General features: G+C 35.3%; 2 protein-coding genes across 2 annotated transcripts; both read right to left on the reverse strand.

The window, feature by feature from the left end:
* Window positions 1-6,523: 6,523 nt before the first annotated feature.
* On the reverse strand, window positions 6,524-7,222 carry LOC111375259. The gene has a single exon (XM_022998059.1). It carries the CDS (start codon window positions 7,220-7,222, stop codon window positions 6,524-6,526), a length of 699 nt encoding a protein of 232 aa, XP_022853827.1.
* A 25-nt stretch (window positions 7,223-7,247) lies between these two features.
* Window positions 7,248-8,625, reverse strand: LOC111375260. The gene is made up of 3 exons (XM_022998060.1): window positions 8,416-8,625; window positions 7,619-7,792; window positions 7,248-7,505 (listed from the first exon to the last, which is right to left on the reverse strand). Exons 1-3 carry the CDS (start codon window positions 8,623-8,625, stop codon window positions 7,248-7,250), a joined length of 642 nt encoding a protein of 213 aa, XP_022853828.1.
* Window positions 8,626-14,385: the final 5,760 nt, after the last annotated feature.

Genomic DNA, 14,385 nt, shown 5'->3' on the forward strand with positions numbered 1-14,385 from the left:
TCATTGTAGAACGGTATCAGAGCGGGTCTACGTTTCTATAGACTTAAAAAAAATTAATAAATAAAATTAGTGGCAAATTTTATTTTCTTAAAAGTTTGACATTTAATGTTTGTGTGTTATAATTATTAAATTGATTTTAAATAATAATACCTTTGGATGGATTTAAAATTGATGATAGTTTAGAGTTAAATAGTTTTTTTTTTTTTTTTTTTTTTTGGTTATTGTCTCTCTTTTACACTATCTATATTTGTTGGTTGCTCTTTTGAATGATGATCATTTCAAACGATTGTCATATAAGCATCTATATGAGAATTAGAGTAATTTAAATTGTTAAGTGCATTAAATGTATAAGTAGCTAACCTTTATCCGCTACTATTATTTGTGTGTGTGTGTGTGTGTATTATTTAAGTTCAACAACATGTGAGAATTTGAAAGATCTTTAGCACTCGACAACCACTTGTCGACCACCCTCCGACGACTCTAAGGTACATAATTTGGGTAAGAAAATAAATGATCATTCAAAGATTTTGTGTAGCTTGCATTTTCTATTGCCCAAGTATAGACTCAATGATATGTACATTTTTTTCTTGTCCAGAACTTTTCAATTTTTCAAAATAATTTTCGAGGATGAAAATATTTTGAGGGGAGATTGTAATGCCCCGAAAATTTTATAAAATAAGCTATTGAAATTCTGTGCAAAACCCAATCAACCATTTGCACTTTCATCATGTGAAATTATTCCACAATTGGGGACCGTAAATTAAGAAAATTTCACTACCATAAAGGTAACCACCAATTTTTCAGTAATGAGATGCTAATTTTCAGTAATGGGATTGACAAACATTTTTGGCAGACCAAATCATTCAGCACCTAATCTGGAAAGATATAGTCATGTTTCCTTTTCTTTTCTTTTCTTTTTTTCTTCACAAGAAATTGTATATGTAATTTACTACCTCATTCACGCTTGGGGAATTACAGAAGAAAGGAGAGACCACTTTCAGATTCAATATTTGAAAAGAATTATGATATATTTTACTATATCAATCACGTGCAGCAGAGGAAAATTGTCGAACATGAAAATTATTTAAATCCTTTTCATCAATCAAGGTAGGATTTTGAGGTGCAAGTGATTAGTCCTATTTAAATTTATTTCTTCATGTTGATGAATATTATACTCATGAAAGTTATTATATGATATGATTATAATATGATATGATATGGTCATCTGGTACCAAAGATATGATATGTATTGAGCTCTACCAGTTTCTAACATATGATATGACGATATGATATCTCTGACGCATGATCTAAATACTTGTATTCAGGATTGGGCTGTTATTCATATCCTACTGAGTATTCTCATATACTCACCATTCACTCTACTCTTACAGGTGTGAATGGGTCGTTGGTTGGTGGACGATGATGTGCAGTCGTTGTTGTCAGGATATTTAGAATTAAATTATTAAATCTAGTGTAACGTGGCAAAACTTTTTGATTCCAATATTTTATTTTCTTGTTCATAAATGTGATATATGTGATTTTTGTGTTAATTTGGATATATTTTATTTTGGCTATGAGATTCTCCTATAAATTAGTACGTGTTCATTAATTTCACGTACTTCGCTATTAAAATAAATGATTTTGATAACGGTTCAAATCTTAAAAATTTGGGTCATTGCAGAATGGTATCAGAGCGGGTCTACGTTTCTATAGACTTAAAAAAATAATACAATAAAATAAAATTGGTGGCAAATTTTATTTTCTTAAAAGTTTGACATTAAATGTTTGTGTGTTATAATTATTAAATTGATTTTAAATAATAATACCTTTGGATGGATTTAAAATTGATGATAGTTTAGAGTTAAATTGTTTTTTTTTTTTTTTTTGGGTTATTTTCTCTGTTTTATACTATCTATATTTGTTGGTTGCTCTTTTGAATGATGATCATTTCAAACGATTGTCATATAAGCGTCTATATGAGAATTAGAGCAATTTAAATTGTTAAGTGCATTAAATGTATAAGTAGCTAACCTTTATCCGCTACTATTATTTGTGTGTGTGTGTGTGTGTGTGTGTGTGTGTGTATTATTTAAGTTCTACAACATGTGAGAATTTGAAAGATCTTTAGCACTCTACAATCACTTGTCGACCACCCTCCGACGACTCTAAGGTACATAATTTGGGTAAGAAAATAAATGATCATTCAAAGATTTTGTGTAGCTTGCATTTTCTATTGTCTAAGTATAGACTCAACGATATGTACATTTTTTTCTTGTCCAGAACTTTTCAATTTTTCAAAATAATTTTCGTGGACGAAAATATTTTGAGGAGAGATTGTAACGCCCCGAAAATTTTATAAAATAAGCCATTTAAATTCTGTGCAAAACCCAATCAACCATTTGCACTTTCATCACGTGAAATTATTCCACAATTGGGGACCGTAAATTAAGAAAATTTCACTACCATAAAGGTAACCACCAATTTTTCAGTAATGAGATGCTAATTTTCAGTAATGGGATTGACAAACATTTTTGCAGACCAAATCATTCAGCACCTAATCTGGAAAGATATAGTCACGTTTCCTTTTCTTTTCATTTTTTCTTTACAAGAAATTGTATATGTAATTTACTACCTCATTCACGCTTGGGGAATTACAGAAGAAAGGAGAGACCACTTTCAGATTCAATATTTGAAAAGAATTATGATATGTTTTACTATATCAATCGCGTGTATACACACGGTAGCAGCAGAGGAAAATTGTCGAACGTGAAAATTGTTTAAATCCTTTTCATCAATCAAGGTAGGATTTCGAGGTGCAAGTGATTAGTCCCGTTTAAATTTATTTCTTCCTGTTGATGGATATTATACTCATGAAAGTTATGATATGATATGGCCATCCAGTACCAAAGATAGGTATTGAGCTCTACTGGTTTCTAAGATATGATATGACGGTATGATATATCTGATGCATGATTTAAATACTTGTATTCAGGATTGTGCTGTTATTCATGTCCTAATGAGTATTCTCATATACTCACCATTTTTCCTACTCTTACAGGTTTGAACGGATCGTTGGTTGGTGGATGAGGAGGTGCAGTCGTTGTTGCCAGGATATTTAGAATTAAATTATTAAATCCAATGTAACGTGGGAAAACTTTTTGATTCCAACATTTTATTTTCTTGTTAATAAATGTGATATACGTGATTTTTGTGTTAATTTGGATATATTTTATTTTAGCTATGAGATTCTCCTATAAATTAGTGCGTGTTCGTTAATTTCATGTACTTCACTATTAAAATAAATGATTTTGGTAACAGTTCAAATCTTAAAAATTTGGGTCATTACACTTATGATCGTGCCTAAATTACCCTCTCTCGAGTGCCGAAATTGACTAGCATCTACTCATTTAATTAGTGACCAATTAATTGAAAGCATTAAAATCATAACATAAATAAACACATATGGAAAATTTAATAGAAATAACTAAAATTAATCAATCCATATTCTCAAACTGTGGTTGCAGTCAAACCCTAGATTAGATGTTTAGGTCATGATGGAAGAAATAAATCTAAACATATTGATGGATAACATAAAAAGAACAAGAAAGAAAAGCTCTTTTGAAGCTTTTAATTGGTATTCCCCTTGATGTTCTTCATGCCTTCTTGCTTGATTCCTTGATGTTGACCTCTTTGTCCCTGATGAATTGTGTGTTGAATAGTCTTCATTCTTGTCCCTTCAATTGTTGGAGAAAATAGGTCTTTTAAATGGTATTTATAGTATCTTGAAGTTTTTGGATGAAGCAAGGTTGAGTTGCGCCAAGAAAAAAGTCCAAAAACATAAAAAAATCCTTTTCCGCATAGGCGCCCAATATGGGCGCTGCAGCGCCACCCTTACTGTTATATTTAGAATCATGGGTGCTGGCTCAGCCGAAAAGACTGAATACACGTCTTTCAATGTTTTTATCATAACTTTTCCTCTTGATATCCAACTGAGGTGATTCAAAGATGCATTGAAAAGATAGCTCAAAGAACTACAATTTTATTCAGACATCATTCTCCAATTCAAACATTTGCTATGTCAAAAATGAGTCTCAATGTGAGACTGAAAATTCGAAGCATAACTTTTTCAGCTGGAAGTTGATATGTGATCACACTTCAAATAAATTTGATCCCTTTGATGTCTTTCTTCATCCAATTGACTCCTAACACTCTCGGATCTTCATTGAGAGGTTTGACATAACTTTTGATTATTTGTATTTTAGTCCCAAACTTTGGATCTTTTACAATTTGGCAATTTCCTCCAATTTCACCAACTTTTGCTTATTTTTTTCAATTTCATCAATCTATATCACAACATCAAAACACTTTCGAGCATAACAAAATAATGAATTAAGTGGCATAAATATCATGAGTATAGAGCTCTCATCGAATACCCCAAACTTAATATTTGGCTTGTCCTCGAGCAAAAACCAAACTAATTAAAATCACTATCAAACACACAAACAAAATCACTTAAAACAAATTGTGCTAGATATATTGTCTTCATAGCTTGGGATTGAAAACATAACATCAATCTCATAAATCATTTCAAAGTTATAATGTAAAAGCTAAATTATTACCTATTTAATGCAAAACGGGTGTGTGTATAGAGAACCAAGTGCAACGCTGTACAATAATAAGTTGATATAAATCGTGACCTTAAAAGTCAAGATTTCCTTACCTCGCTCGTGAGAATCATACACCCCAAACATATTTTCTTTTCTCTTCCGAAGATGTATTCTAGAGTTGATTTCCAATACTAATTTCTTACACCACTCACGTTGGGTAGATTTTACTGATTATAGTTTAACATATCAACAATTGAGGATTCTCATTATTTTTTACTGCTTCAACCTCCAAGTATCATTCAAGTTACTCAACCCCTTGTCAAAAGCAAAATCCTTCTTAAACAAGTGTTTGGGGTTTAATCAAGACATGTGTTGTCCATATTTTTTCTAGATATAATTTTATTTCTTTGATCACCTTTTGTGCAGACTTCTCTCCATTAAGCTTTCTAAATGACCCTTGTAATGAGCTTTACGTCGATGACTCCCAAATCAGATGATTTTAAGGCATCAGGTTTTAAACCCTTGCAGGTTTAATCACTTGAGTCATAAAGGCTACCAAGAGAAGAGTGACAATGAGATTATTATTATTATTGTCCTCATTGGGATCCTTTTGGAATAGCTTCACAACAAGGCAGCTTCTTCCCTTTTTGTGCAGTGATTAGTGCAATGTCCCTTATTAAATATTCATTCTCGAAAATCGACCTCTAACTCAAGGTTTTCAACCAATTTTCATCCTATTGATTTCAGATAGTCCACACAAAACTAAGCATACATGGAATCCACATTTATCTCCAATTTTACCTTAAACATATCAACCATCTCGACATTCTAGATTTGATTTAAGGTATAATAATGTTTAGTGATCGTTTGGATTTAGCATCTAAGTTCTCTAATCCAACCAATAAACATGAATCAACCTACTCATGTACAATGCCAAAATCAACTCACCTACAAGAATATTTTCCATTTCACCCAAATAAGCAAAAATTTAACTCTAACACACAACTTATCCACAATTCATTAATCGATGCATGTTCTCAATAATATACATCATTGCCGACAAGGTATCTAACACACACACAAGCATGCAAAATAATTAAATACACACACACACACACACACATATATATATATATATTGAAAAACAATGCACACAGATCACCAAAAAAAAAAAAAAAAAAAAATAAATAGTTTATAATACACTTCCCTTAAACTTAAACTAAACATTCCCCAATGTAAAATAAAGGAGGAAACTTCCATGATTTGTTTGAATTGCCAATGACGTTATGGTGCTATGATGCTGAATTTGATTGATACTTCTTTTATCTTTTTCCCAAACTTGAGAATTACCTCACTTTCTCTTCATCAATTTGGTTTAAGTATTCCACGATTTCATGTTCTTGAAAAGTCATATTTTATTTATTAAACACATGGAACAAGTGGCACTTAGCTCAAACATCTAATAACCAACCTAATTACTCAATGGCCTAATGGAAAACGTGATATCGATGATGGTTCCTAAATAAACTATAAAATAAACTAAACTATACTATAATGAAAAATAGAATAAATAAAAAATTAAAGCTTAGGTTGCTTCCCAAGAAGCGCTTCGTTAACGTCATTAGCTTGACATAACCAAGGTGTCTATGTTGGATCTTTAGGTGGCACTTCTCTCTTGTTTCTAAACTTTACTCGTGACTTTGTATTCTTTTTCACTGTAGCATGGCCAATAGAATTTGTGTAGCCTTCAAACTTCCTTAGGTTTGATAATGTTTGGTGGTTTCAACGGCTTTTCCACGTATCCTTTTTCTCAGGTGGAGAAGTTTCGTGCTCTAAGACATAATCCACCATTTTATTGGTCTCTTTTCTATCTGCAAATGTATCAGACCTTGAATACTTGAGAAGCATATGTTGTTCTAGAGGGTTATAGAACACTTTCTTCTTGCCTTGCTCATCCCTCTCTGATCTTCAATAACCCGTTGTGTCAATTTTCCTTCTTGTACATCAATCAATGCTCTTCTAGTAGCCACAAAAGGTCTATCAAGAATCAATGGTACTTTCTCATCCTCTTCCATATACAACACCACAAAATCCATCGGAAAGATGAACTTATCGACCTTCACCAATGCATCTTTAATGCCCTTTGTGTATATAATTGATCTGTTTGCTAATTGCAAGGTGAAGGTTGTGGGCTTCACTTCTCCAAGACCCAATTTTTTGAACACTGATAGGGGCATCAAGTTAATGCTAGCTCTAAGGTCATCCTGCTTTATCAAATGTGATACCACTATAATGCAAGGAATGTTGAAGCTGTCTGGATCTTTCAATTTTTTAGGGAGCTTCTTCAGGAGAATAGCACTATACTCATCTATCAACTTAACTGTCTCAAACTCCTCCAACTTTTTCTTCTTTGACATCACTTCCTTTAATGGTACTTTCTCATCCTCTTCCATATCCAACACCACAAAATCCATCAAAAAGATGAACTTATCGACCTTTACCGATACATCTTTAATTCCCTTTGTGTATATAATTGATGTGTCTACTAATTGCAAGGTGAGGGTTGTGGGCTTCACTTCTTCAAGACCCAGTTTTTTGAACACTGATAGGGGCATCAAGTCAATGGTAGCTCTAAGGTCATCATGCTTTATCAAATGTGATACCACTAATAGTGTAAGGAATGTAGAAGTTGTCTGGCTCTTTCAATTTTTTAGGGAGCTTCTTTAGGAGAATGGCACTACACTCTTCTATCAGCTTAACTGTCTCAAACTCCTCCGACTTTCTCTTCTTTGACATCACTTCCTTTAAGAACTTGGCATAGCTAGGCATTTGGGTCAAGGCGTCCACAAAAGGAATGTTGATGTAGAGTTTCTTGAAGACCTCCAAGAACCTTATGAACTACTTAACAATTTGCTTCTTCATGAATCTCCGAGAAAATGGTAGTTGTGTCTTCAGGATGGATGGATCATATGGGAGTAGATTGAATAAGGTTTATGTGCCTCTTTTGCTACCTCTATCTCAGTCTTCTGCTCTTCAACCAGCTTTTTCTCCACAAGTATGGGATCTGGTGTAGGTACCACAACCTCTTTAAGCTTGCTTTCTTGAACGTCTTTACTAATCCTTAGGATGATAGCATTGCAGTGTTCCCTTGGGTTAACCTCTTTGTCACTAAGAAATTTTCCTTCCTGTTGGGATTGTATCGCAGTTGTTATTTAACCAAGCTGCACCTCTAAGTTTTTCACTGTAACCCCCCAAGTTGGTCATGTTGGTCATATAAGTCTCATCGTTGTGAAGTCTTCACTCATCTTCGTTGAACCTCGACCTGGTCTCTGAAATGAAGGTTCCAAATATATCTTAGTATTGTGTCTATGTGGGCACTACAGCACATTCACATTGTTGCCATAAGAGAAGTTTTCATGGCCCTGGATTCATGTATGGTACTAGTTCGCTAAGTAGTTTCCTCTCTGATTGAAGTTTTTGTCATTCACATATTGGACTTGCTCTCATTCTCTGACTTAGATACATAGTATGAAGTGGAGGTAGCCATAATAGAATATGATTTCTTTCGAGTTCCCTATGATGTCAATGTAGCTATTTAACTAGTGAGAGATGACATTTGAGCTACAAGGACGATAATGGGATCAACCTCATAAAGGCCAGCAACTTTCTTTCCACTTGAACGCTCACTTGGCCATTAATAGCTATTAGTAGCTATCTCATCTAGTAATGAATAGGCAGCACCTACACTCTTGGACATCAATGCACCCCTACTACAGTGTCTTCTACTGTCCATGTCTAATCATTCAACCTGTTGTAAAAGAGTTCGATTTGTGTCCAATCCTGTAACCATGCTGGGGGCATCTTCTAAGTAGATCTTTGAATCTCTCCCAAGCTTCATAGAATGGTTCGAAGTCAGCTTGTCTGAACTGACCAATTTCACTCCGCACTTGAGCTGCCTCAGAAGGAGGAAAGAATTTGGTGAGAAATTTCTTATCCATATGGCAAAGACTGGAACCATGCTTTGGCCTTACCTTTTAAAGAAAATGAGAATAAGGTGAGTTTGATGGCTTCTTCAGTAACACCATTCATCTTGACTGTATCACAAATTTCCATAAAAGGCCCCAAATGAGCATTTAGGTCTCCTATTGGAGCTCCTCCAAATTAATTTTGCTATACCATATGGATTAGCCCTACCTTCAGTTAGATATTATTTGCAGCTATTGTCAGGTGTGCAATACCGAAGTATTTCTCAATGACAACTGATCTGATGTAGTCCCTCATCGTCCAATATTGAACATTACGACTGTTTTGATTTACTATTGGAGGATCTTGTTCTATCATTGCTTCACGATTTTGTCTCTGTAAGCTTATTAAAAAATGGAAAGTGTATTCTACTTCAGGGTTAATGGGAAGTAGTTCTTGATTTTCTCGATCTCCACATGAACCTGAAATAAGAATCAATATCTCATTAAAAGTAAAGAAATCTAAATTAAAACAAAAGTTATTTGGTAATAATATTAGTATAATTTAAATTAGACAATCCCCAACAACGATGTGAAAACCTTGCCAGGTGTTTTCTATGACGTGATTCATACTGCAAGTTTACGGTGTCAAGTTTTGTAATATAGTAATAGAGTTAAGATTGTCGAACCCACAGGGATTTTAATTCAATTTTTACTAAGTACTTTAAATGTGTAACTCTTATTTTATCTAGATAAATGAAAATTTGAAATCAGTGATTTTAACTAAATTAACGTGATGAATGTGGTGACAAATTTAACAAATAAATACAAGATATAAGAATAATCAAGATGAGAAAGCAGAGAGTTATGATTTCATCTCACCATCAAATATGATTTTCAAAAGCCTAGTTATCTCTAATCAATTTTCCATATTTATAAGCAAGAACCCAAATATAATTATTCCCCATCTCTCAAGTACCAGCTAAAAATTAATTCCAACATCTCTATTCCGAATTAAAATCAAGAATTTATCAAAGTCTTAGTTTTTTTATGGAGTAAGCTTCATGGATCCTATACTTTCTCTCGAAATCCATAAAATCTATGTTGTGTCAATCTTATGATCGTTCCTAAATTCCCCCCTCTCGAATGCCGAAATTGACTAGCATCTACTCATTCAATTAGTGGCCAATTAATTGAAAGCATTAAAATCATAAGACAAATAAATACATATGGAAAATTTAATAGAAATAACTAAAATTAATCAAGCCATATTCTCAAGCTGTGGTAACAATCAAGCCCGAGAATAGATGTTTAGTTCATGATAGAAGAATTAAATCTAAATATATTGATGAATAACATAAGAGGAAAAAGGAAGAAAAACTCTTTTGAAACTTTTAAGTGGAATTTCCCTTGATATTTTTCATGCCTTCTTGCTTGATTCCTTGATGCTAGCCTCCTTGCCCTTGATAAATTGTGTGTTGAATTGCCTTCGATCTTGCCCCCTTCAATTGTTGGAGAAAATAGGTCTTTTGAATGGTTTTATAGTGTCTTGAAGTTCTTGGATGAATTAAGATTGAGTTGGGTCAAAAAAAGTGTCCAAAAACATAAAAAACCCTTTTCCCGCATAGCAGGTGCCTCGGTGCCAAATATGGGTACTGCAGCATCGCCCTTACCGTTATTTTCAGAATCATGGACGCCCCGTTCGGTCGAAAAGACAGACTGTGCATCCTTCAGTGTTTTTAGCATAACTTTTTTTTTTCGATATCTGATTGTGGTGATTTAAGATGTTTTAGAAAGATAACTCAAAGGACTACAACTTTACTTTGGTTACATTTTCCAATTCGATTGTTTTCTATTTCAAAAATGAGTCTTAATGTGAGACTGAAAATTCGTCAGTTAGAAGTTGAAATGTGATCACACTTTGACTAAATTTGATCCCTTTGATTTCTTTCTTCATCCAAATGACTCCTAGTACTCTCAGATCTTCATTGAGAGGTTTGACACAACTTTTGATTATTTGTATTTTATTCCCCAAACTTTGGATCTCTTAAAATTTGGCCCCTTCTTCCAATTTTGCCAACTTTTGCTTTTTTTTTCCCCTTTCAATTTCATCATCCTATATCACAATATCAAAGTAAAACATTTCAAAATACTCTCAAAGATAACAAAATAATGAATTAAGTGGCATAAATATCATGAGTGTAGAGTACTCATCATTGAGCTGATTTATAAAGCATGGTAGTTTCATGGAAAATTTAAGAGAAAGATGAGGGACTGAGTATTTTCATTTTTATTTTTATTTTTTTAACTTTTGGTTATTGCTTGATAATTTCATGAATCATGTTATATGGGTGTGAGATGAAGATCTTATAATTGGGCTAGGAATGCAATTAGATTTGGTTTCCTACGAACTTCGCTCTAATTCTGATAGGTACGTCTGATGTGAATGTGCTAGTAAGACTATGTATAACTCAATTGAGATGTACTTTGAAACTCTAATGACTATATATGGTTTGGTTTCACCACTAGTCCGATGACTTTTAATGTGAAAAGGATCCTTGATCTTAGCCCTATAATCTTGGTCAGACTACCAATCTACAGGAGCAAATCATGGACTGTTAATCTCATCTCTAAAATCATGGATAATCAACCAATCTATAGGAGCAAATCATGGACACGGTTGCTATAAATTTGCTGCTATTCCTTGTATATTGATTTACTATTAATAGGCTTCCTAGTATAGCTTTTTTGGTTTATGTATATATATAGCTTGCTGCCCTCATTGCAATTTGTGTACAAAAGCCAAACAATTGTAATACACAGTATTTTTCTTACAGCAGAACATCTGTCCTTCTTTATCATTTGTTCTTCTTTATGGTATCAGAGCGTTTTGACTCTAACGAGTACGATCCGTCCGCTTCCGCCATGACTTCTCCGGTTGTCTCTCACCCCACTGGTGGTCAGACTTTTGAACAACATCTAATCTCCATAAACACTAGCCAATTACAGCGCCTCACCACCTCCAGCTACCCAACCTGGCGTACTACTTTCTCTTCCCTCCTCTTTGAGTACGGTATTATGGGGTATCTTGATGGAACCCTCCCATGTCCAGCTGTACCCACCAAAACCACTTCGGCAAATGATGTTGCTGCCTATACTCGCTGGTTTAGGCAGGATCAGCTTCTCTTGAATGCCATCTTGGCTTCTGTTTCAGAACAAATTGCTCCTCTTATTGCTTCAGCAAAAACCTCCCGTGACGCTTGGGACAAGCTTTCTCGCTTGTATGCCAACAAGTCACGAACACGTGTCATGCAACTTAAAGAGGCACTCACTCTCATGCAACGTGGTGACAAACCCATTACTGACTATCTCCACAGTATCAAATGCATTGTGGATGAATTGGCTCTCATTGATACTCCTCTATCTGATGATGATATTACACTCTATGTCTTGCATGGACTAGGTCCTGATTATCGTGACATTGTTGCTCCTATCCGCACTCGCACCACTTCCTTGACATTCGAAGAATTGCACGACATGTTAGTTGGTCATGAGACATATCTCAAGCGCCTCGAATCTGCCACCAATTCGCTGATTGTTACAGCGAACCCAGCAACACGTGGCAATTTCACCTATCGTGGCCATCGCAAAAACTTCACTCGAGGCACTTCATCGAGTCAGACCCGACTCCACTCATCCCGTGATGGTTTTCGCAAGCCCAAGTGCCAATATTGTGATACTCTTGGCCACACTGCTAAATCTTGTCCAAAGCTATCTACCTCGACCTCTGGTGCGGCCAACTTCGTTGGTAAATCACTTGCTAAAGACAAGAAATGGTTGGTTGACTCTGGTGCTTCTCACAACATCACATCTGATTTGTCTAACCTCTCCATCCACTCTGAATATGATGGCACTGATGAAGTAGTAATTGGTGATGGTAAAGGTTTATCAGTTACTCATGTTGGCTCTCTTGGCCTCTCTTATCCTTCGCGTTCATTTCATATTACCAATACTTTATGTGTTCCTGAAATGCATAAGAATCTCATATCTGTGCATCATTTTACCAAGTCCAATAATGTACTAATTGAATTTCATCCTGATTATTTTTTTGTGAAGGATCGGACCACGGGGACGATACTGCTACGCGGAGATTGTGAAAATGGTGTCTATCATCTTCCGCCTCTAGCTAAAACACAGTCATCAATTATTGCCAATGTGGGTGAGCGTACCTCCACCGACACTTGGCATCGTCGTTTGGGTCATCCTGCTCAGAAAATTGTTTCTCACATTGTTAAACAATTTTCGCTTCCTTTACGTAATTCTGTTCCACCGAATAATTGTACCTCATGTCGTCTCAATAAAAGTCATAAATTACCTTTTGGTACTAGCTCCATTGTAAGTCATAATCCTCTTGAATATATTTTTTCCGATGTTTGGGGTCCCACACAAATTCAATCCTCTGATGGATATCGCTATTATGTAATCTTTATTGACCACTATACTCACTACTGTTGGTTCTTTCCCATGCACCAAAAATCTGATGTCTATCAAATTTTCACTCACCTAAAACCTGTGTTGGAAAAGCAATTTGATCATCCAATTAAAAATTTCTACTCAGATAATGGTGGTGAATATATCAAGTTAAAGACATATTTTCTAAATCATGGGATCAGCCACCTTACCACTCCACCTCACACACCCCAACATAATGGCATCTCAGAGAGACGACATCGACATATTGTTGAAATCGGAATGACCCTCCTTACGCAAGCTGCCTTACCCACTACATATTGGTTCTCAATCTAAAGCCGACCCCTCCTTATTTATATATCATATGGATGATCTAACTGCATATTTTCTCATTTATGTGGATGATCTCATTCTCACAGGAAATTCCAGCACTTTTATCCAGCAGGTTGTCACTTCTTTGGGCAAGGCCTTTTCTCTCAAAGATCTTGGCCCATTAAGTTTCTTTTTGGGTGTTGAAGTTATCCCCACCACAGACGGTATATTTTTATCTCAGTATAAGTATATTAGGGAATTACTCTCTAAAACAGGCCTTGACAATGCGAAAGAGATTTTGACCCCAATGTCTACCTCTGATGTTCTCCGCCTGGATGATGGCACAACCTCTGTTGATTGCACGGAGTATCGTCGAATTATTGGTTCACTTCAATATCTATCTCTTACGAGACCTGACATTGCTTTCCCGATTTCTCGCCTTGCTCAGTTTATGCATAGACCAATGGTGACACATTGGACAGCAGCTAAACGGTTATTGCGATACCTCAAAGCGACTCTTTATCATGGTCTACAGCTTCGCAAAACTCAAGGTCTTCATCTCACTGCATACTCTGATGCTGATTGGGCAGGCAATATGGATGACCGAACTTCCACTTCAGCCTACATCATTTATCTTGGCAACAATCCTATATCCTGGAGCACACGAAAACAGCGTGCTGTTGCGCGCTCCTCCACCGAAGCTGAATATCGTGCTCTTGCGACTACTGCTTCGGAAATAGCATGGCTTACTTCCCTCTTTCAAGAACTACAGGTGACTCTCCCTGCTATACCAAAATTATACTGTGACAATATTGGTGCCACTCAGCTCAGCTTAAATCCTATTCAACATTCCCGCATGAAGCATATTGCCATTGATATTCATTTTGTTCGGGACTATGTTAACAAAGGCCTGCTCAATGTATCTCATATATCTACCCGTGATCAACTTGCGGATCTCATGACGAAGGCTCTTTCAAAGACTCGCTTTCAAGAGCTTCGCACCAAGATCGGTGTTGCCGATGGAAGCACCGTCT

Source organism: Olea europaea, unplaced genomic scaffold (assembly GCF_002742605.1).
Source record: "Olea europaea var. sylvestris unplaced genomic scaffold, O_europaea_v1 scaffold1353, whole genome shotgun sequence".
NCBI lineage: Eukaryota > Viridiplantae > Streptophyta > Magnoliopsida > Lamiales > Oleaceae > Olea > Olea europaea.